This window comes from Ambystoma mexicanum, chromosome 9 (assembly GCF_040938575.1).
Source record: "Ambystoma mexicanum isolate Mex_15411 chromosome 9, UKY_AmexF1_1, whole genome shotgun sequence".
In the NCBI taxonomy this organism is placed as follows: Eukaryota; Metazoa; Chordata; class Amphibia; order Caudata; family Ambystomatidae; genus Ambystoma; species Ambystoma mexicanum.
In genome coordinates, this window is record NC_090931.1 from 781,876,746 (window position 1) to 781,901,881 (window position 25,136).

The 25,136-nt window shown below is 49.6% G+C and overlaps 1 protein-coding gene across 9 annotated transcripts in view; it reads right to left on the reverse strand.

Moving 5' to 3' along the window:
* Window positions 1–25,136, reverse strand: part of HECW2 (HECT, C2 and WW domain containing E3 ubiquitin protein ligase 2) — a 1,520,428-nt gene that overhangs the window by 151,411 nt on the left and 1,343,881 nt on the right. For all 9 annotated transcript variants that reach the window (XM_069615717.1, XM_069615714.1, XM_069615715.1 and 6 more), the window contains 2 exons: window positions 20,338–20,434; window positions 17,311–17,394 (listed from right to left, as the gene is read on the reverse strand). In XM_069615717.1, coding sequence (XP_069471818.1) covers window positions 17,311–17,394; window positions 20,338–20,434 — 181 coding nt within the window. The remainder of the gene's footprint in view (window positions 1–17,310; window positions 17,395–20,337; window positions 20,435–25,136) is intronic.

The window sequence follows — 25,136 nt, forward strand, 5'->3', positions numbered from 1 at the left end:
ATAACTTTACTAATGCGCAAATTAGCCTGGTAGTACCTGCGGAGGTGCAGGAGTGCCAAACCCCCATCCTGGGTTTGTGCTGTTAGTACTCCACTTGCTACTCTAGGAGGTTTCTTTTTCCAAACGAATGTGGAGATTGACTTAATAAGTGCTCTAAAAAAGGAATTGGGAACTTTAATTGGAATAGCCTGGAAATAGTATAATAGCTTAGGGAGGATGGTCATCTTAACCGAAGCCATGCGCCCAAACCAGGATACCGCAAGCGGGTTCCAGCGGTCCATATCCCAATTGACGTTCACCAGGAGTGACTGAAAATTTTCCCCATAAAGGCCGTCTATCCTGTCCGTAAGGGTAACGCCTAAGTATTTTATCCCCCTGCTCGCTACCTTCAGGTTTAAAGATGTCGTGACCTGCTTAATCTCCCCACCATCCCCAGCCAGGATTAGCAACTCCGACTTGTTCCTGTTAATCTTTAGCCCAGATAGCACCCCAAATTTCTGATGTTCCTGAATTACCCCTGGGAAGGTTCGAGCTGGATCAGACAAGGCAATAAGCATATCGTCCGCATACGCCACCACCCCATGCTGAGCACCTGCCATTTCTATCCCTGTAATCGTGGGAAGTTCTCTGAGTCTTATGAACAGTGGCTCAAGGAAGACAGCATACAGCAGCGGCGAGAGAGGACAACCCTGCTTGGTGCCCCTCGATAACTCCACCTTGCCCGTGACTTCCCCGTTCAACGCTACTCTAACAGAGGGGGTGTTATAATTGACCTTAATCATTTTCAAGTATTGCTCCCCAAACCCCATGCCCCTTAGAATATGAAACAGCATTGACCATTCTACTTGGTCAAACGCTTTTTCGGCGTCCAGTGCCAGGAGTGCTTCCGGAGTTTGCTTGATCCCTATCTTTTCTATTAAGTGGATTATTCTCCTAACATTATCATGGGTTTGCCTGCCAGGGATGAAGCCTGACTGATCCTTACCAATCAGTTTAGGGAGTAGCGGGGTCAGACTTGCTGCTAAGATTGTAGTATATATTTTGGAGTCTAGATTGATTAGAGCTATGGGGTGGCACGAGCTTGGGAACAACGGGTCCTTTCCTGCTTTGTGAAAAACTAACACTTTGGCCTCGTTCATGGACTGTGTCACATTTCCCCCCACCTTGAGGTTGTTATATAATTTCGCTAAAAAGGGGATTAGGCAGTCCGCATATTTCTTATAGAAGGCTGCCGTGAAGCCGTCGGGGCCTGGAGCTTTATTTACGGAGAGCCCCTTTATTGCTTTTCGTATCTCGTCTTCCCTTATTTCACCTTCCAGGGATTCCCTCTCTTCATCTGTTAACCGGGGTAATTTTAATGAATTTAAGTAGGAGTCCTGGTCTAAACTATTTGGATTGCCTGAGGAATATAACTTCTGGTAATATTCTCTAAAAACCTCCCCCATGTCTCTCATACGAGTAAGGGTCACCCCCTGGTCATTCCGTAGTTTCTTGATGAAAAGTTCCTGCTGCTTGGCCCTCAGTTGCCTGGCCAAGTGTTTATCGGCTTTATTGGCCTTCATGTAATACCATTGTCTAAGATGAAGGAGACTCCTCTCCGCCTTTTTTGTGCGTAGTACATCCAGTTGGCCCTGCACATGCCTTAGCGCTTTTTTCAGGCGGGATGTGGGATTCCGTGCGAGTTCCCCTCGGATGTCTGCCGCCTTCAATTCCAGCTCCCTCTCCCACGCATACCGCTGCCTGTCCTTGGATGCCTTCAAAGCAATCAAATGCCCCCTCATAACCGCCTTAAAGGCCTCCCACACTATGCCCTCATTAACGTCACCTGTGTCATTTAGGGCCCAAACCTCCTCTATCTTTTCCTAATAAGAGATCCCTAGCTCCGGATCTTGTAATATTTTCTGAGGGAGCCTCCATCTCCATAGCCCTGGATTCTTCTCTGACGTTTTTACTTCCAGCCACAGAGAGGCGTGATCGGATAACGAAATGGGGCCTATTTCCATCTCTTGGACCTCCCCAATTAGCCCCACTGTTACCCAAAAATAATCAATCCTTTACATAGAATTGTATATGTGAGACAAGTAAGTGTATCCCCTCTGCTGGCCATAGAGTTCCCGCCACACATCACATATTGCTAGATGGTTCATTTTTGGCGCAGGTGTTTAGAAGGTGCTCCTGGTCCTTGTGGGCCCCCTGTGCTCCTATCCACTACAGGATTCTATGCCAGGTTCACATTGCCCTCCAGTATTACCTCCCCCCTCGCAAACTCCTCTAGCTTACCCACAATCTCCCTCATTAAACCATCTTGCCCCGTATTTGGAGCGTAGACCGAGGCCAAGGTGAGATACAAACCTTCTATTGCGACATTAGCAAATACAAATCGCCCCATTCTGTCCACTTGAGTGCCATGAAGCTGTAGATTCAGCCCGTTGTGAAATGAAATCAGGGCCCCCACTGTTTTGTCAGCCGCGTTGGACTGCACTACCCGTTTGTAACCTCTTAGTCTCAGCCTTGCTTTGTCCTGGAGCCTGATGTGCGTTTCTTGTAACAGCAGGATATCTCCTCTCTCCCTTTTCAGAAACTCTTCAACCTTATTCCTCTTAACTGGGGCATTTAGGCCCCGCAAATCATACGTTAAAATTCTCAACTTCCCCATGGGTGGTGCCCCCCTAAATACTGATTCCCCCTATGGACACAACACACATTCTGCCCTCCAGATCCCCTCCCCCTTCCTTACCCAAATCCCCTCTCCCTCCCCCCAGAACTTGAATTCCCCCCAAACAACCAACAACAACTGCCCTGAGGAGGGCCCAGAGACCTATGGTTGCTAAGGCGCACTGCCCGTCGTACCTGCCTCTCAGTAAACTCTGGAATAACTTTGCGGGGGATCCTAAACCCTGCATTACCTTAATTTTCCGGTGATTCCGATGGAGAAGCCCTCCCCAGGCCGCAAATCATTGTGTCCATTGGAGCACCTGTGTTCATTGTCCTTTCCAGGCCTATAACAACACCCTTCCCCTACGGGGCCTCGTGACTTATGTTAGTCCCACTCTTGCTGCGATCAGTGCTTCCCTCCACCTGATTACTTCCTCTTTCGATGGACCTCTTTCCATTCCCATGGCTTCCTGCGAGGTTCTTCCCTGGGCCTCTGACGCTTAGCGGCTCCATCGTCCTCCTGAATGCCCATCACTTGCAGCCCCTCTTCGCAAGACGTAACCCTCCTCTGCTTTCCCTCCCAGGAAAATAACAGACCGAAAGGAAAGGTCCACTTGTACCTGATCTTCTTCATCACCAACTCCCTAACAACCGGTGTAATCGCCCGCCTCTTCTGAAGAGTCACCAGGGCCAGATCCTGCCAACAGATACATTTCTACTCCGTTCATCTTTATGTGATCCATCCCCCTAGCTTTCCTCAAGATCTCCTCCTTCTGTGGATACGAGGACAACGCCACTAGCACATCTCTGGGACGCTCCCCCGGCTCGCCCGTTCTTTTGGGGCCAACCCGGTGGACCCTATGTATTTTGACCTCTCCGGCGTCCTCCACTTCCAAAATGTCTCTGTCACTGCATGCTTTAGATCTTTTTCCTCCACCGTCTCCACCATATTTTTAATACGGATGTTCGATCTGCGGGACCGATTCTCAAGGTCCTCGCATTGGAGCTCCAGATTGTGTGTCAGCCGCACCAACTGCTCTTGCGTTTTTCACCATATTGCTGTCAGTATGCTCCTCCAGCTTTGAGACATCCTGCCGATGTTCCAGGACCGCCTGCTTCATATCTTCTCTCATATTGGCAAACTGGCCCTGTACCGTGGACATGAATTTATCTTGCAGGTCCCTGAACAAAGCTTGCATGTCCTCCTTTGAAATTTGCGTTCCCGGCTGGGGGGACTGGCTGCGAGCCCCGGATACATCCGCCTGCATTCTTCCTCTGATGCCGCGAGCACAGTTGGCTGACCACAGCTGCACTAGATTTGCGTCCTGCTTAGCAGCCTGGGGTTGTGGCCCAGTAAGCACCCCTTTCCCTTTAGACTTGGACATTGGGGCTCCGTCTGCGATCCTCCAACCTCCCTGGAGCTATGCTTCTCTCCCACTGGCGCCTAATATTCGTGGAGTTGCTGTGTTGCTCCCCCAGGGGTCTCTGTTCACCCGGTAGAAGCGCTCCCCGGCCCAGCTCGTTTCCCACTGCTGCACCGCACCGCTCTTCCTCCACCTGCCGGGGGGACACCCCTTACAGGAACTCCTCCTGCACCTCCAGCTACAATGTCTGCTCTTTTCAACTGCTGGGCGTCCCCACTGCGGTTTCTTCCAGTGCAGGACACACTCTTACACTTCTGGGGCCTCAACCTAGTATAACGCAGGTCGAGTTATGAGCTGTGCCCATGTTCATGCCCCATAAGGGGAGTGGGAAGCCCCCGCTCCCTTGCCATTATCGCTCGCCTCAGCCCGCACCTCTTCTCTGCTGCACGCAGTGCCTGGCCTGGCCGCCACTGTCCTGCCACGTCCCCTCTGCGCCGGCAGCCAGTGCTTGGTGGCTTTGTCCCAAGTAAAAGTCTTCAAGGATGGCGAGGGCCCCTTGCAGGCACTGTGGGCCTCATTCCGAGTTTGGAGGCAGCCCTGGCGCTTTTTGCGCCATGGCTGCCTCCAAAACCGGGTCCAGCACCGGTCTGGTTGAATGGGGACTTACCAGGTCATTCCGACCCTGGAGGACCCGGTAAGTCCCCATTCAACCAACCATTCCCCATTCCCACTTGAGCCCCCACAGAAGAAAGCTTGAGACATGTGTGTAGGGTGTGTGTAGGGCATGGATGCCTATAAAGGGAACACCCTCCTGTGAGGATGCAGTGAGGAGGGAGAATGAGCGCAAATATGGGGAAGAATTTGTTACTGTAGAAGTAACGAAAAGGGGGAATGTTGGGATGGAAATGAGTCTATCCCACCCCCCTAGGAGCTTTAAGGTGAATCCCTTTCAAATCCCTTATGAAATCGTGTAATGCAAAAGGGGGAAGAGGGCTGTGCTATCAAACTTGGCATTAGAAAAAAATTGCGCGAAGGATAGATATATAAACATAGGCCCTCATTACGACCCTGGCGGAAATCGGAAAACGATGGCGGAAATGCAATACCGCCATCGAATAGCGCTCGGTGCGACTATGACCCATCACCGCAAAGTACGATGCCATTAGCGACACCGTAGTGAACGCCAACGCTAACTGCACCAAGCACCCGCGCGCGCGCCATGCCAAACCGTAAACACCACCATGGCGCAACGGTACGCCAATTCCGACCCTAGCGGACATGTACCTAACGCCATCAAGCATGGCGGAATGCACCATTCCGCCATGGTGAGAAGTACGGCATCGCGAATCAACCGTAAACGGCCCCACTGACTGCCCGTACACCGCTCCCTGCCCACAAAGTACAACTCCCCGTAGGTGCAACGAAGCCACATGCAACCAGTGAAATGCACAAGTCACCCATGCATGCCAACGAACAAATGAACCTCAAGAGGGGCCAATGGGAGCTGCAGGGCATAGATGGCACGAATACAGAAGCCATCCCAATGGACATGACCACAGTCCCCCACCAAGAAACGCACGCAAACACAGGCACCTGTGACCAGCAACATTCAGAAAATCACAACATTCCACCAGTCCACCTGGCTGACCGGCATCTGTCACACAAAACCCAATCCCCCGCCCCTGAGCATGACAACATCCAAACTGTCATATTGGCAGCCCCCATCCCTGACCTCACGGGCTTCGTAGGCAAACGCGCCCAGTACAGGACCACGCAACAAAACTCCGAAGCTGGAACCCAATGCAGATCCCCTCACAATACATCGCTCCCCAAATAGGAATATGCCACATCACTTGCAAAGAAGAACGCTACACGGCCCATATCAGAATAGAATTTTAATGCACATCAATATCACCAAGCCCATACAGCCATCAGGCCATGAACTCCAAAACACATTTCACCATTGTGGGCTGCATCCGCAAGAAATGACCAGCCACCACTTGTGTGACGCCCTGTACCCTCATGGTACACAGAGCCACATTCACGTACGAAAAGGCAACATGGAAGCGCACAGAACCGCAGGGCCGTCCCAATGGGGAGGCACTAGTCCAGCTGAAAGGCCGAAATGTTGCTCCGAGCCACCAGTACTGCGTAAGGGCATGTGGCCCATTGGCGATCGTCCCATAAGATCGTAATGCTGCTCCACTGATTAACACGAAGCAGCAGGTGTCGGGAGTAAAACCCATCTGCAGGAGTGGCATACAGATGGCAGTGGCAAAAGGGGAGGAGATACCTGTCAACCAAAAGAAAAGAAAAAGAATAGAATGGCCATCAGAACTACATTCGAACAACTCACTTCAATGATCACACTAAATCCACAGCCATATGCATGCTAGCCCACTCCAAAAGATCATCACCACCCCAAAACCACTTGCGAATCATAACTATCTATATCGAGGTGAAAACACCATCACAAACGAGTGTACCTGTGCATGCGTCTGTCAAAACAGAATCCTTCAGATGGGATTGGTAACGTGCATGGACACAAGTGTCTGAAGGCGCGTCGAGACAGGGAGGGCTCAACAAGGCCAGATAGACGATGGTCCCACTATGGCAGCCCTGCATCACATAGCGCAGGGGGGGCGGACAGATCCCAAGAAGCCCTGTACATGGCAAACTCTGTATCAAATCACCTGCCCATGCATCCATTCATCATTCCCTCATCCCGTAATGAAAACGCCTGAATATTTACTCACATAACATTAGAAATATCCATTGAGTCTGTGCGTTATGCAGCCTGCAAAATCCACAGTGCCCCAGCCCGTAATTCCAGTCTAGTGAAGTAACATGTATTTGGGAACGTCCTGCCTTATCGTCCACTACGCAATTGCGCATCCCATACTATTCATTTCAATCATAGCATTCTCGCCATGGCCCCTGTCCCAAGGACATTGAACAATAGAACGTTATATTTGCAGTCAGACCTGTGGGCATCTCCTCGCCGCTAGCTGAAAACCGAAAGCGCCGCCCTTCGAATTCCTCATTTGCAACATCACGTCGAAGAGGCATCTGTGGCCGTTTGAAAACACTAATTAATCCATCGAGTGCGGCTGTGTGTGAAAATGGCAACTGCCTTCACCCACGAATGGGACGCCCCGCCCGTCGTTGCAACTCGGTACAGTGATGAATGAGGGCCCACCGTTACTCGAGTACTACGTTCCACTGACCCTTCACAACTCTGTTCGCGACTGCACAGATAGTATGTGAAACAATGGGACCACAGCAGAATGAACATATCAACCAATGTTACACTGCCATCGGGTACAAATACATGATTGTAATAGCAAGATGCCATTCCTCGAATTGCAGCGTTGTGTGCGGGACGTGCTCGCCCAAAGGGGAGAGCAGCTTGCACAGGTGGAATGAATCACCACAGGTGGAGGCCATTCAGCCTGGAAACACATAAATTGCACAGCCAGTCTCCTCCCACAACCACACCGAAATGCTACCGGCAGGACTCGCGATGTTGGCCCTGGGGGACCTGATAGCACTGCAAGTACTCCAACTCCAAGAAGAAGACGAACACCAACTACAACCGGCCGCACGGAGGAGACGCAGGAGGAGGAGGAGGCCAAGGCAGGGCCAGCAAGGGCCGCCAGCACAGCCACTACCACCACGCAGGCAGCCCGCAATCCCACGCCTCCGAGCCCATCCGTTCAACCTCACTGATGAGCAGATCCACACCCTCTACCGTCTGGACTGGGACACCATAGCCGCCATTGTGGACATGACACAGGCTGACCTTGTCAGCATGATAGATAGCCCAACCGCCATCCCACCCCTACTGAAGGTGGGGTCTGTACTCCACTTCCTGGCCACAGGCACCTACCAGCACACAGTCGGACAGTTGCATGGCATTTCTCAGCCACTGTTCTCACGGACACTATTGCAAGTGCTCGATGCCCTCCTGCAGCACGCAGACGACTACATCTCCCTACCACGCTCGAAGCTGGAAATTACCAACACGAAAGTGGGATTCCATGCACTTGCCGGCATACCGGGTTGCATTGGTGCCATCGACTGCACCCATGTGGAATTGGTCGTCCCACATGCCATGGAGGCCCAGTACCGCAACCGAAAACAATTTCATTCTCTGAATGTACAAATGGTGTGTGACTCCAACAGGATCATTACACATTGTTGTGCCCGATTCCCTGGATCAACCCATGATTCTATGGTCTTGAGGAACTCTACGATACCACGCTACATGGAGCGACACGCAGGGAACAGATCCTGGCTACTCGGTGAGTCTCATTTCATGCATGATGATGTGGGGTATGTGATTCGGCAATGACCTGGCAGGAAGGGGGCGGGGGGGTGCGTACGTAGCAATGGCTTTCCACATAATTCGTTTATCGTCCACATACAGGTGATGCCGGATATCCACTGAAGAGATGGCTCCTCACACCAGTCCGGAACCCACGGGACCAGCATGAGGAGGACTACAACCATGCCCACTCACGTACCCGTGTAGTCATTGAACAGGCATTCGGCCTACTGAAGGGTCGTTTCCGCTGCCTCAGCAGGTCTGGCGGGGCACTCCTGTACCGCCATGAGAAGGTTGCAAAGATGGTGATGGCATGTGTCATGCTCCACAAAATGTGCGTACGTAGAAATGTGCCCATGCCCCCTGACGCAGAACTGCAAGCACCTGATGATGGTCATGATGAGGGTGGGGATGTGGCAGCACCTCAAGGAGTCCGCGAGGCACAGGAGGCCCGTGAAATTCGTCAGCATCTCATTGATGTATGCTTCTAGCACTCACGCCTGGTGGCTGATACATGGACACGGGACTCGTGGCACTGTGTGTGTCTGGGACATGCACAATATGGACTGTACGCCTATGATGGCCTAGTACACAAAGATCAATGTCCACACATCTCATTGGTTGATCGTGCACTTTTTATGGCATATGTGATATCATGTTGTACACCCTATCGACCCGCCACCCAAGTGAGCCCAACGCACCCCCTCCACCCTCCCACCTCCCCCCCCAACACCAGTGTCCAAAGATGCTCATCGTCAGTGGGCAGTCGCTATTGCAAGCCCCCTCTGCGGGTATCAGGGGCACCCCTGCCTGTGGAGCGCAGGTTCCTCCCAGATCTATGTTGGGGGCTGCCCTGGACGGAACTTGCAACGGATGATGTCTCTGCCTGCTCACGTCCATGCATGTCCCTAAGGGTCTGCGAGAGCTCAGTGAGCACACGGCGCACTGCGGCAAGTTCACCACATACGTCTTTGGACGTCGCATGCAGTTCCCCCCTCAGGCTCTCGGTGCTTCTCTCCATTTGGACTCTCAGGCTCTCGGTGCTACTCTCCATTTGTGCCCTTAGTGTCTCTGTACCTCTCTCCATTTCTGCCCTAAGTGTCTCAGTTGATGTTTCTATGTCTGCCTTAGTGCCCCCACATTCATCGGCATGGTCCTTGAGGAGCGTGGCCAGTTGCTGCTGTTGCACTATTAACTGGTCGAGGGACTGTTGCCTCTGCTGGGCCATGGCCATTTGCGGGGGTGTCACAGAGGGGCTGTTGTCCTCATGTTGCCCTGCCACAGGGCTTGTGGGGGATGGCCAGTCGTCGTCTTGTGGGTGCCCCTGCGTGGTATCCTCATGTAGTACGGGATGGGACAGACAGGGGGATTGGGACAGGTCATGGATGGATCTGACTTCGACATCCCCGTCTTCTGTGTCGGAGCATGCTGCCATCAATGGGGTGTCACCTATGGTGCTGCTGCCACCGGAGGCAGTGCCTTCTGTGGCATCCGTTGGGGGGACCTGTGGTGGTGGTGGTGTGGGCATGCTGGCTGCTGGGGTGCCTGTTGATGTTCCCTCCTCTGTGCTGCCACCTGATTTGTGCTGCTGCCGTGTCTTGATGCGTGCAGCTGAGGTGGAGGGTCTTTGGCCGTTGGTCTTGGCCCTCTTTGCAGGTGTGCTGGTAGGGGTGTCCTGCAGCTCGTCGTTTTGATCGGACCCTGTGTTGGAGTAAAGGAGGGCGAGGGTTATTGGTGGGTCTGTGGGAATTGGAATGGCATTGTATCACATGCATTGGGGTGGTACCTGAGGGTGATTTGGGTCGGGGCCTTGGAGGTGCTTCCATTTGTGTGTGGAGTGAGGGTGCAGTTGTTTGGCAGCCTGCAGTTAGGGTGTGCCTGCTGCACGTGTAGTGCGTGTTTTAGGGGTTTTTAATTATTTATGTATTTATTGTGGGTTTTAACGTGCGCTATCAGGACGATGTGTGTGGACGTTCTCCTGGACATGTGTTTCTGTTGCACTATGGGGACACATGGTGCTTCACATGGATGGACTTTGTGGATTTAGCATTGTTTTATTTGGGCCACCTACCTGATTCTTCGGATGTCTGCACTCCTTTCTCCATCCCTCCGACTCCCTCTATGCTCTCCATTCCGATGGTGGAGGCACAGATTTCTTCCCAGGGGGTCAGCTTGATGGGTGATTCCGACCCTCCCCCGGTGGCTGTGGCAATGTTGCGGTTGGCAGAGAGTATGCTGCGGACGCGTATCCGCAGGTCGTCCCATCGCTTACGGCATTGCTGTGGGGTGCGGGGTGCGGTCCCCACCGCACTTACCCGCTGTGCCACCAGAGCCCATATGGCCTTCTTGTTTGCGAGTGCCGTCCTGGTCATTTGCGTGCAGAAGACGACGGCAGCATTCTCCTGGAGGGTCTCTGTTAGCACGGTGAGTTCCTCACGGGAGAAGTGTACCTGCCGCTTGCGGTCGCACGCTTTCTTCGCTACTTTTCCCATTTTTCTTGGTTTCGCTAGGGTGGATGACGGGTTGGGTTGTGTCTCAGGGTAGTGATTTTAGTGGTTATGTGGTTTTAGTGGTATTATAGGTGTACGGCGGGTTGTTTCCCGTTCCGGGCCCGTGTTTTAACTTCCGTTTCCGTATATTTCCGGTCACCGTACTTTACGGTAGGCGCACACTGCGGTGTCCGCTGTGATGGGTGGCGGTATTGCACCTAGGGCGCCGTACGGCGGCGGTGTGGGCCGTTTTGGGTTCATTTCCGCCATCGCGGACTTTGCACTTCCGCCATGCCGTGGTGCTCGTGCCCGATGGGTCGGAATGGGCCGCACTTTGCTCCTTCTTGCAATGGCGGAAACGCTATTTACGCTGTGGCGGTCCGGTCAGTCACTTTCCGCCAGGGTCGTAATGAGGGCCATAGTGTGTGTGCATACAGAGGAACACCATTTTGTAGTTATGATAGATGCCCAGTCCTACATCGCCACACGGATTAACTTTAGCGCCATGGAAAAATTCGACTAGGCCCAGATTATTATGAGAGGAGCCTGCACAGCTATTTCTCACAGAAGCTTCCCATTGTCCCTCCTTGTTGCAAATACTCAGTATCGCTGGGAGGAATGCACCCTGCAAGACCATGAGATAACACCAGGCTCCTTGCAGGGCTTATTCATCACAGTTGAACGGTCAGCAGACCTCTAACCCACACCCAATTTACCCAGAGCCATCACCCACACCACTGACCTGATCCCCACACCTCTGCATTCTAAGATAATTTAATGAACCATGGCCAAATCGTAACCGAAATGGCGATAAAAGATTGAAGCATAAGCAACTGTTTCACCTCATCGCATAAAGACATCCTTTGCAAAAAATGAGGTACAGGGGGGAATAAATTATAGATCAAAACGAGGGTGGAAGCCTCGGGTGCGAGAGGAGCGGTATCAACAAAGCACAGAATGTGTGGGTCAGCATGACTGTATTTCTTCCTCCCTTACCCCTGATCCCAGCCCCAAGCCTCACAGGTGCATGCCACAGTGATGCAGTAGCCGGCTTAACATTGTATAACATTTTTGCAGTTGTAACTTATGAGAGACCTGACCTTCACTACGCGGAGAGATGAGCCCAGCTGATCATCGTGGGACTTGACGGATGGCAGAAATGCGAACCAATTGTAGCCTGGCATCCCATATGGAACCGACCCATGTATATAGTCCTACAAATCAACTGTGCGGATTCCTACTATATATGATGATGTCATCAGGGACGCTGTATACCTTTTTAAAGTGCTGCTCATGTAGATTTTGCCAGAACGTTCTCGAGCAGCAGAGTCCTTGACTGATATTTTGTATTTTGTACAATTAAACCGTGTTACCCTTGCAACCTATCTCTTGGCCTATTTCACTAGAGGGTTTCATTCATTCTAGCGTGAGCGTAAACAGGGGCTTGACATTCACTATATAGGAGTGACAATTTGGACTTTGAATTGGAGACAGCGTCCATTGATGGCACACTCACTGAGTGCACATGCTTTTCTGGATGGCATTGCACAACTCACTGCTTTTGGAATTGTAATCTAAGAGAGAGAGTGAGGTATACTGGACCAATCGCTGGTGTGTTTTTTCTAGAGTGCGACTAGTGAAATACAAGCTTTGGCAAAGACAACAGTTTTTGCTTTTGCCATTGCTCAATGCATTATACATGTAAAGGCATGAATTTGTCTCAGCCCCATAAAGAACAGACCTAGCTCAGAGAACATGCCAGCTAAAGAGTCGGTCACCACGTGCCACATCATTATTATCACAGAGATGTTAGCCTTTGTTGGCTGATTAAATACTTCCCACTTTCAGGAGTGGCAGCTGAGACACAAATGCCTGCCCCTTACATAGCATGAAACAGAGGTCCATAATATGGTTTTGCTCTCTGCACCATCAGGCATGTCATCATTAATAAAGTTAAAACACTCCTACCCAGAGCCATAAACAATGTCTACATGTATCAGTTTTCTCCACTCCAAAACAGAAAACAGACACACATGCTATATGAGACCATCTGTAGGAGGGTGTGTACTGCTTGATTACCACTATTTTCACCATGATACACTATTGTGTTGTACCAAGACCCAGCACCAGTTACTAAACATGCCCAAGCAACAAGGCATCAAAATTAATCTAGACATGCTATTAATAACAGATAAAGTAAGATCCAATAGTGTGAAGGACATGTGGCAATTGTTGACTGAGAAACATTTGGGCAGTATTTTCATGCCTTATCTATTTACCTCTGGGACACCTGAAGCTGCTGCTCTACTCAGTCTTTGACAGCAAGCCTCACACTTAAACACAGAGCTCGAACCCTCCAACCAAGTGATGACTCTAGTTCCAAAGTGTAGGAATGCCACAGGCAGATCCAAATGCAGGCTTGGGGAATGGTTGTGTCAACAAAACAAGATGAAACTCGTATACATCATATCACAGTATATGCTGTCTGTGTCCATCACACTTACAAACTATCCATGCAGCCTTCAATTCTTTCTTTGCCATCTCTTGCACAATTTTAACCCAAAGTGCACCACACACCCCAGTGAGCAGAAGAGAAAGTGAGCAAAAGAGAGAGTATGCAAGAGAAACGGACACACACACAAAGGGCGACATAGGGAGGGTGAAAAGAAGACAAGATTAAGTGGTAGAGAGGAGAATGAGAGAAAGGACGACTGTGAATTTGAGTGAGAGACTGTGCTTGAGAAACTACTGAGGTTCTGACTAGGACAAGAACAAAGGACTAAAAGGAAGGAGAAGAACTAGGACCAAGGCGTAGGATGAAGAAGGATTAGTACGAAGGATGACGATGACAAAGGAGAAGGACAAGGACAAAGCATTAGAATGGGGAAGAAGGACCAGGACTAGGTCTCGGGACTAGTGCTAAGAAGAAGAGCCATGACAAAAGAAAATCACTAACATGAAAGGCTAGGTTGAAGGAGAAGGACTTGTGCTACGAGTAGGACTAATGAGAAGGACAATTATGCAAACGAAAGAGTAGGCTAAAGGAGGAGGGACTAGGAATAAAAACTAAAATAAAGCACAAGGATACAGTGAAGGAAAATGTCTAGGACCAAGAACTAGGCAGGAGAACAAGGAATAGGGCAACGAGAAAAATAAGGATGAAGAAATAAGATTAAAGAAAAGGAAACGGAAGAATGACTAGGACACACACACAGTGCTATGATGAACTAGAAGGTATAAACTAAGGCCTGAGGAAAAGGACATGAGTGAGCGAGAAGGACTAGAATGAAGGACTGTGATGAAGGTGAAGGATTAGGAAGGAGGAAGGCTAAGACAAAGGAGAAGGAATAGGATGCAGGGGGAGGACTTTGCTGAACACTAGAACAAAGTAGGACGGACTAGGAGGAAGGACTAGAATGAAGAACCAGGGCTAGCCCGAAGGGCAAGAATGAAGCACACTAGGACAAAGGAATGAATATAGGATGAACAATTACGATTAAGGAAAATTACTAATTAGGATAAAGGAGATAGACTAGGTCAAAGAAGAAGGACTAGCATCCAGGACTAGGATGGGGGACGAGGAAGAAGGAGAAGCACTAGGGCTAAGATGAAGGACACAAATTAAGCAGAATGACTAGAATGAAAGAGAAGGTCTAGGACAAAGAAGAAGGACTGGGAAAGGATGGAAGAAAAGGGTAAAGAATTACAACAAAGGATATCGATTAGGATGACAGTACTAGGATTGGCGTGGGGGGGCTCGGATGAAGGACTAGAACGGAAGGCAAGGATGGCAATAAGGACTATGATGGCGAAGGACTAGGATGAAGCAGAACTAGTACTACAATAAAGGACAAGGATGATGGAGAAGAACTGGAAGAAGAAGAAGGACTAAGACGAAGGGGAAGGACAAGCACAGCCATCTGCAAGCTGCAGCTCGCCAAATGCTTTGGACAGCAACACCCATGATCTTTCACCATTGTCAATGATGGTTGGGGATCATGGGAGTTATAGTGCAAAACATCTGGAGAGCCATAGGTTGCAGACCCCTGGACTAGAATGCAGGCTTGGGATTAGGAAGACGGACTGAGACAAATAAGAAGGATTGGGATGAAGAAGAAGGATTACATCTATTGCCTAAAATGAAGGACTATGATAAAGTGTGAATTACTCTAAGGAAAGATCAGAATAAAGAACAAGGGCTAGCATGGATGAACAAGAAGAACTAACATGAAGGAGGTCTAGTACAAAGGTCTAGAATGCAGGACTATAATGAAGGACAAAGGGTAGGAAGAAACAGTAGAACTAAGAATAGGTTTTTGAAGAAGCACTTGGATGAGGATTAGGATGAGAAACAAGGGCTAGAACAAAGGAAAACAACAAGAATGAAGGAAAACGAAGACCAAGGACTAGGTTGAAGGAAAAGGTGTAGGATGTAAGTGAAATACTAGGGTGAGGGACTCGAATTTTGGAGGACTAGAAAAATGAAGATTAGGCTGAAGGAGTAGGATGAAGGAGGTGCGCTAGGGTGACGGAGAATGAACAGGATAAATTAGATCTACAAGGAAAAAGAAGAACTAGAAGCACTAGGAGTAAGGAAAAGAGCTAGGATGATGGAGAAAGACTAGGATGAAGATGCGTGAGAAGGGCTAGGATGGAGGAAAAAGACAAAGAAGGAGGACAGGACAAAGCACTAGTATGAATGAAGGTCTGGTGCTAAAAGGCAGCATGAAGGAAAGTACTGGAGCAAAGGAGAACGATGAGCAAAAATTACAACAAAGGAGTTGGACTAGGATGAAGTACTAGGCTGAAGGAGAAGGACTAGAATGAGGGAGGAAGACTGAGACAATGATGGGGGAAGGGACTGGAATGAAGTATAAGGTCTGAGATAAAGGATAAGAACTAGGTCAAATGAGGATTAGGATGAAGGAGAAGGATTAGCATGAAGGACTGGGATGTAGGAGATGGAATGGAATGACGAAGAATGACTAGAGCAAAGGACTATGACAAAGAAATAGGACAAAGTAGAAGTAGAAGAAAGAAGGAGAAGGGCAAGGGCAAACAAGATGGACTAGAAAAGAGGGTAAGGACTCGGGATAAGGACAAGAACTTGGAAGAAGCGGGAGGATTAGGATGAAGGCAAAACACTGGAAAGGACTACAGTGAAGTAGAAGGACTGTGATGAAGGACTAACATTAAGGAGAATGACTGAAACAAGCAAGGAGAAAAGAAGGTGGACTGTGTGTGAAGGGCTAGGATTCAGATGAAGGAGAGGAACTACGATGAAAGGGAAAGATTGGGATGAAGAACTAGGTCTAAGCACTAGGACAGGGGAAAAGGATTTGGCAAAATTAGCAATATTTTACAAACTGTAAACTTAATTTCAGAGCAGCGACCTATTCATGGTTACTTTGTTAGCTATATATTCCACATCTGTCTGAATTTTTGTTCATGGTGAGCACTGAGCGGTCAATGGTGTACTTTACACAAATATCTACATAACTGATGTATGCCCAGGGCAATTAATTGCAGCAACAATGAACGCTTCAGTGGAAGAAGAAACACTGCACTGCGATGGTCACTAATGCAATTGACCTGCTATAAGCCATTTCCTCATTTTGCCTTTAGGGGCATGTGTTGGCCACGCAACTTGGGTTACTATGTGTCCTCTCCCACCAACACCCCATGTGAACTTGAGCAAGTACCCATCTATCTTATTGAAAGCCACTGCATTTGGCTTGGTCTTAGAATCTGGGTCAAATGTGTCTAGAGCTTTCTCAATACGCTGATGGAACGATTAATGCAAGCACAATGTATCATGGGATACGATGTTGCCAGGAAGGAAAGCGCAAACATGTTATCGCATTTTGGGGCTTGTCATTATACATTAATAATGGGGAAGACAAAACTATAATGAAATGTAAATAAATAAACAGGATGATTAGGTTCTCACGCCCACAATATGACTTCTTGGACCAGATAACATATTGACCACACACATGGCTATTTTGCAACTCTGCTGTCCAAATTTGCACACGTACACAGAAGTTTACAAAGGGAATTACATCTTAACCAAATGCATAACAATGACATTTGCAAGGACTGAAAACTGCAACGGTGGCATTTTGCATCAGGTTGTGTTTTCACCTGTCAGTACTCAAATGACTCAGTTTGAAACCTGCACTGCTTCAAATTAAGTAATCTGGGCCTATGATAAATCTAACTATATGTGTACGTTTGTGATGCGATGCATCTTATTGCAGCTTTAAGAACCAATGCTACTGTATCAATGGGAATCAATGCCATTAAGCAGGAATAATAGGTGAGCTGCATGCACTGCCGTTAAAGCATGGTAGCACAGGGAGACGCTGACTCCACAATACCTTTGAATGGGGGGTTTTCTGGGTTTATGCATTCTAAAGGGAAACAGACTGGTGCATCACTGCGATGCGTGCCACAGCTAACACATGTCACCTACCTTAGCAGCATAACCAGGTCTGCATCACCGGAAAGGCGCACCAGCCCCGACGTCCCCTCCGTCCGGATAAACTGAATCTTCTCCCTGTTGGAGACAACAAAGAGTTCCAATGAGTCTTTGACAAGCAAGGCAGAGATGTACAGCAGGGCAAGGGCGAAGAGCAGCGGGTAGAGCAAGTGCAGCTCGGGGGCGTGCCCCTGGGCCTCGGGCGCCATGCTTCCGCCAGCCTAGGAGCGCCACCGCCGCCGCCGCCCCCCAGGCGCAGCACATTGGTTCCGAGGACTGCTCCCGCCGCCCTTGTTTCATCGACGCTCGCGCGGCTTCAGGTAGCAGAGCCGCCGCACCGAGCCAATAAAAAGCAGCCCCTGAAGTTCAAGGCAGGCCTGGCCGTGAATCTAAAGAAGCCGCCGCCGCCGCCGCGGCGCAAGTCTCGAGGGAAGGCGAGGCGCTGCGGGGGCACATTTCTTCTCTCGGCGCAAGTTTCTGCCCTGGGCAACTTCACTGCCGCCCTGTATCTCGAGCCTGATGGGGACCCTGCCCAGGCGAGCTCGTAGACCCGCAGTGCACGCGGCCAAGCGCGCGCGCCATGGTTACTAATGAGCGTCTGTGGAGAGACGCACTCGGGGACACACACACACGCACACGGGGCAGTCACACATCAGAGTACTGATGGTGATCCGGGGTTGCTGTCTGGTTATAGCCCCAAAAGAAAACAGTCTTTCTTCCACTGTGATACTACTGAATTAATTTATTACACTAGTTTAGGCTTCCACTTAGTGCACTCTGATGCTGTGTAAAAATGGTGTTTTGGCACTACCAAAAATTACATACCCTTCAAAACAATAATCAGCAAAGTCACCGGGGATCGAATGTGTGTGCAGCTTTAAGGGACGCCCATAATGCGGAGGCCCCCTTTTGAATGACATGCACGTGCAATATTTCTGATGTGCACAGGTAGACAGGCAGAAGGCACAGAACTTTAGGGCTGATTCACAGAGCGTTCTTCAATGGGATTGCGCAATTACAAAACCCTTCTGTGATCCCACAAAACACACACGCCGCTTGCTGCCACATCCCATATCGCATGACAGCATTATAGGCTCCGTTTTAAAGGCAATGCCCTTATCTTATCCGTATGGCCCATGGCAAATGCAGTCTTTCCTGGGAACCCAGAGCAAACAGTGCTTTCTTTCGCTGGGTCTGCTCTTACCGCATCAGCCCGTTTTTATCCCCCGCCCCTTGAAGTAATCCCTTTCCTTTCATGCACCCGCATCTAGATCCGCGAAGGAACAGCAGCGTTAGTTCGCAGCACCACGGGGACTCCCCCACCCTAGACACTGGCCTAAGCAAAAAGCCTGCAATTGTGGGCGCTGTGGTGGTGAGTTCTGAAAAATATTATAAAGTGAGGTGTTGGGGGGGGGGCTCTTTCTGCTCAACCGTGATGTCAGACACCAAGTTTTCATGATGTGCGGGGGGCTGGGGCGGATAAATGTACTTGAAGACAGCGGGGAGCCCAGGGTATCTATGAGGGTGAGTTGATGTAGGTGAACCATTGCTACCTCTGAAAGGGCCGGCAGAGAAGTCTCTGGCACAGAGCCAACCTGCTTAGTGCTGGTTGCGTTGCTGGCCCCTGTTGCCTAGCTCTGTGGCATGGACAGAGCCAACCTGCTTAGTGCTGGTTGCATTACTAGGCTCTGTTGCCTAGCTGTGCTCTGGGGAATTCTGGGCTAACTTTGAGAGGGGGCCAGTGCCCCATCCTGTGGGTAGGTATATGATCCGTAATTATTCCTACGACCCGTACGTACACCCCTATCTGGGTGAATCACAATTTGGGCCAATTCCTGATGGCATGTTTTTGCTACTACCCATCGGTGGTGGCGCAGCTCAGTGCACGTTTCCAGCATGAGAAAAGGGTTTCCCACAAAAGACTGCATCTTGCTTCTGCTAATAGCGAGACTTATCCTTGGCCTCAATCTCAACTTTATCTCACTAAATACTCTCTGTCTAGACCACTTTGCTCCTCTGGCACCAACTCTCCGCCTGTAAATCGTTTTGCTACACAAGGGGCCACTCACTTTCCTCTATGGACTCCCTCCTTTGGAATAGCCTCCCCTCCCTCTGCACCTTGAGCAGGATCTTCTCAAAGTCTGGAAGCTCCTTAAGACGTTCCTCTTGTCCTCCTCCTTCCCTCGTTCTCTCCTCTGCTAATCCCACAGTTGCTGAATAGGCGTCCTTGGCTCTTATGCATCTTCGGGGCATTGACCTCCCACACCAATTCTTCCCAGCTCCCATCTATCCACAGCACTTTGCATCTGCACACCCTCCGGTCTGGAGACTCGCACCGACACCTCGCTTACACGGCTCAGGTCGTGCAGCACTCTTCATTCCTAGAACTTCGTCCATGGCTCACCCACGGGATCAGACTCCCCAGCACTTGCCACTCTTCCCTCTTCCTTTCTGCACTTACACGTTCTGCATAGTCACAAGACATAGTAGGTTCGCCCCCCTCCCTCTTCCCCCTCTGCTCTTAAATATTGTGTTGTGATGTATTGCCCACTCCTCCCCCTGCCCCCCCCTCCATGCCAGTTGGGCACTTTGAAACAGTATATTCTTATTGTATAAGCAGCTAACTAGCAAACAATAAATAAAATAAATAAATAATAAAGGAAAAGAGATATTCTAGACTAGGAGGCCTCCATTCGGCCCCGTGGAATTGTCAAGTTGTCGCAACACCCAATTAAAATGACCCTGTCATTAAAGCTCTCTGGGCTGGAAATGTATACCAATACACAAACATACACAATATCCATACAACAGGCCCTCCGTGTACAGCCCTACACAGCAGGGAAAAGTACACAATCCGAATGTAAAGTGAAATAAATCAAATATACTATCTGAAGCAAATGTAGTATCATTGTATGTTTTGGTCAGCAGGTACTGTATAAACAGTGCATGATAACGAGCAGCAACAGGCGGCTGATGAGGATATGTGTTCCAGTGGATAAGAAGCAATGTAGAAGCCGTTACCTGAGTGAATGATTCCTGCTCAGATCTGGCTGTCGCTCCTGGAGAATTTCAAAGATGTTCGGCTGACGCAAGAAGGCAACAATCTTATCATTGTACGCTGAAAACAGACAGACAACAACATGTTGTACTGAAAAAGAATTGTTTTACTGGGACATTGCAATGAAACCATCCACAAAAAAGAGTCATGATGGCAATTGGCATGGAGCTGTTGGTTGTCAAGACCCAGACACGGCACCCCTCTATCCTACACTTCAGGAAGGACCTGAAGACCCTACTCTCCCAAAAGGAAAATCTTGCCAGGGATCGGTCCCCTTAATGCCAGCTTCAGAGCTCCCGCCTCCTCTGCCTCAACTATTCCAGCTACACCTGCTACTCCGCCATCTATATGTAACCTCCACGTGTGTGCCCTTATGTACGCTATGTTGCCTCCCAGCTACTTTTGTGCTTTATAAATCATATACATATATACATACATAACTATGGTTTATAGTGATTCCCTCAACAAAAAAAATGGTCGACATGCTAAAGCAGCAAATACAAACAGTCGAATGCCAAAGCATCAACAACCTATATTTTACATGTAAAAGTGCAATTCCATCGAAACCAGTCCATCGACAATATGCATGGACTGGTTTCAATGGAAATGCACTTTTACATGTAAAAAGTAGCATTTACGATTCCAAGATGGCGGCCGAGCCGGGCAGACGTGCGTGAGCGTAGCTCCGTCCCCCGACCCGGGCCGCAACAAATAAGCACCTCACTTCGAGCACCCACCGAGCCTCTGAGAAGCGTCTTCCCCCAGACAGGGAGGAAAAGGAAATAATCTCCCTCGACGAGCGCCGGAGGCAGAACGAGAGCGAGTGCCGGACCGGACCTGCCCCTCCACACTACGCAGCCGGGAGTCGCGCTGAGACCCCGGGCCCGACGCCAGCAGTGAGCAGCAGATCGGGCGGATCGAGGGAAGCCCAAGCCCGAGGAAAGAAGCCGCAAGAAGAACGGGACCAGACGGAGAGAACCGCCCCCGCTCCGAGCGTGAAGCAGTCTCCGGAGAGAAAACGGGAAGCCCGAAGCCGGAAAAAGACGGTCGGCAGGCCCGCAGAAGCAACAACGGATGAAAGGTACGAGGCGGGGGGAAGGACAGAGGGCAAGCGGGAAGGAGACATCCCCACAGTAGATTTGGCGGTGAGGGCCCCCCCCCCCTCCAGACGACCCGAGCGGAAGAAAAAGCGGACATTTAACCCTGCGCCACAACAGGTCTGAGGGGGTCGGGGGCTGGGGGTCTCCGGAACATCAGCAGACCCGTCCTCTCCGGGCACTAAAACAGCATTCGGGGTACCCCAGGGGTGGGGAAACGACCTGGGCAGCGACAAGCAGCACAAGGAGGTCCATATAGAAAGAGGAGCCTAACTCAGCAAGGAACTCAAAACTGGGAATCGAAGCAGGACTCACCGGGGTAACACGCAAAGTCCTAAGCATACCACAAACACAGATCCCCAGTAAATGAACATGCGATAAGGGAACCAAGAGGAGGACCGAAAGCCCCAGAAGTGAACCGTAAACCCAACAAAGATCCTCAAAAGAGACAACGTATCAACCCAAAATCAAGAGACCTCAGAAACTAGCCAAAACCCTGTCAAATCCGAAGAGAGGACTTTGATAAGAAACCCAAGCGAAGAGGCCCAAACACATGTCAAAAATCAAAACGAAGAGTGGGTCACAATCAACGGGAGCGGAGAAAGGTGGACCCAGGCAAGACCAAGACCTGACCCAAATCTGGGGACTAGGGAACAAGAACCCCAAGAGCTTGAACAAACAGAAAAACAAAGGAGGCGACCCTCCAGAACAGATAGAAAAGGCAGACATGGCCTCAAGGGACGATATGAAATCCTGGTTCAAGGAACTTCAGGACCAGTTCATCGCATCTACCCAGGCGCAATTTGACAATATGAAAGGCGAAATGAAACAAGCAATACAAGAATTAAAAAAAGACATAAAAGACCTCGGAGAGAGAACAGACAATTTAGAAAGGACGGTCCAAAACATGGACGAGGAAGCACTACAACAAGCGGAAGCACAAGACAGACTCGCACGATTGGCGCTGGAGCTGGAATCCCAGTGCGAGGATTTGGAGAACAGATCGAGAAGATCGAACATCAGAATTAAAAATATGGTGGAAACAGTTGAAGACAAAGACCTCCGTACGGCAGCACAACAAGTGTTCCAAGAAATCTTACAGGAGGGAACCGAGGAAGACATCCAAATCGACAGAATACACAGAGTTGGTCCCCGCAGAACAGGAGAGCCCGGATCTCGCCCAAGAGACGTACTAGTGGCCATGACTAGATATACTCAAAAAGAACAAATCCTAAGGAAGGCCAGAACTACGGGGCAAATAAGAATGAACGGAAAAGAAATTCAGCTTTACCAAGATCTCGCCCAATCAACGCTTAGAAAAAGAAGAGAAATGAGCCAGATAACGAAAATCCTCTCCGAAAAACAAATTCGATATAAATGGACTTTCCCATTCGGTCTACTATTCTCATGGGAAGACAGACAACACCGAATAACAACCTGCGAAGAAGGCCTTAAAATACTGGGAGACCAGGAATCTGAGAAGCAGAACGATAGTGAACCCCGAAGACAAAGGAGACATCCGAAGGGGTGGCAAACGGAGAAAAGGAAAACGAGACTCCAATCCCGGAAACCAGAAGATCGCTAAGTCTCCAGAAACACCCTACACGAGACGGGCGCAACAAGAGGGGAAGGCGATAACCAAACGGACGAGAGAGCCAGGGCAGAGGGTGATCTAGAGCGCGGCTGAGCCGGGGGCCGGCCATGGAATCCACAACACAAGCAGGGTTCAGGACTCCCTGCGAACCGTTACCCCTGAGAAGTTAGAGGGCATGGAGCGAAGGCACCACGCCGGAGCAACCATAGGGCCCAGAGCCCTCCTCAGGGACAAAGTTGGGGGGAAGAGGGAGGGAGAGGGGAAGAGGGATGGGGGGAAAGGGGAAGGGAAAGTTCGAAGGGGGAGAAACTCCAACACCGGTATCAACACACACGACACAGTCCCACGAGGCGGAAACAAAACGAAACAACAGACAGATCAAAAGGAATGGGGCTGAAAATTCTAACGTACAATGTTAGAGGTCTGAACTCACCAGTGAAACGCAAGAAAATAGAACACTTTCTCCACAAAGACAAATACGACATAATATCGCTCCAAGAAACGCATATACAAAAAAAAAGGAGAGGACAGTTCAAGTTAAAAGGCTACAACGTAATCCTACAATCAAACGATGAAGAGAAAAAGAAAGGAGTACTTCTTGCTTTCGCAAACCACCTACAAGTTAAAGTAAAAGAGACGCAAACAGACAAGGAAGGGCGCTATGTATTCGCAAAGGCCCAGATTGACAACCGTCAACTAACTATAGCCACCTTGTACGCGCCTAACTCAGGTCAAGAGGGATTCATCAAAGATACAATAAACAAATTAGAATCCTTCGCGGAGGGGTAAATAGTCCTGACCGGAGACTTCAACTTGGCATGGAACAACACGGAAGACCGATCAAACCCTAAAGGCAACCAGCAGGGGTCCCCCACGCCGGCGCTGAAGAAAGCAATGCACAACTTAGCCCTTGAGGACGTCTGGAGAAGACTCAAAGGAACGACAAAAGGATACACTTACCACTCGCATGTACATGACTCAAGCTCCAGAATAGATTACATATGGGCAACAGGGACCCTAGTGGGGGAAATACAGGACATCGAAAAAGGCCATATCTCACTATCAGACCATGCCCCGGTGTGGATCACAATCCCAAAATTCATGAAAAAATCGAACCTATGGAGATGGACCCTCCCCAGAGAGGCGATACAAGATCCAGTGGCAAAAGAATCCATCAGAGAAAGAATAGAGGAATACTTCGAGGACAATACTTCCCCGGAAATATCCCCAAGCACAACATGGGAAGCCTTCAAAGCGGTTACGAGGGGGCACTTTATAGCTCTAAAAGCGCAAAGAGATAGGATCACACACAAATGGGAAGAAGAACTGGAAATAAAACTGGAAGAGACAAGAGAACAAATGACAAAAAACTCCTCCAGAAAGATCAAGAGAGCATATAGACACATACAGAGTCAATTAGACCTGATTAGAACAAAAAGAGCAGAAACACAGCTGCTGCACACGAAACACTGGTACGCAATGAAATCGAATAAAGCAGACAAATTGCTGGCGAGACAACTGAAGGGCAGAAAACAGGAACAGACGGTACAATCCATAAAAGATGAACAAGGAACAATGAAAACTCAGACGAAAGACATTAAAGAAATTTTCCGGAACTACTACCAGAACCTATATTCCTCCCAACACCCGAAGGAGCAAGATCAGGAGGCCTTCCTCAGAGGCATCACCCTACCAACAGTCTCCCCGTCAGAAAAAGAAGCCCTGGATGCGCCAATAACACCAGAAGAGGTGAGGAAGGCAATTAGAGACCTGCCAAAAAACAAAGCCCCGGGTCCGGACGGATTCACAGCAACCTTCTACAAAACATACGCGGAAACGCTGATTCCACATCTGACCACGCTATTTAATACCTTCAGGACACAGAATAACATCACCCCATCGATGAACGAAGCAAAGATTCTAGTCTTCCATAAAAAGGGGAAAGACCCAGTAAACCCAAGCTCATACCGCCCAATAGCCCTAATCAACATAGACGCCAAACTTTATACGAAGGCTCTAGCGAACCGACTGGCGCCACTACTCCCCAAATTAATCCACCAGGAACAAGCGG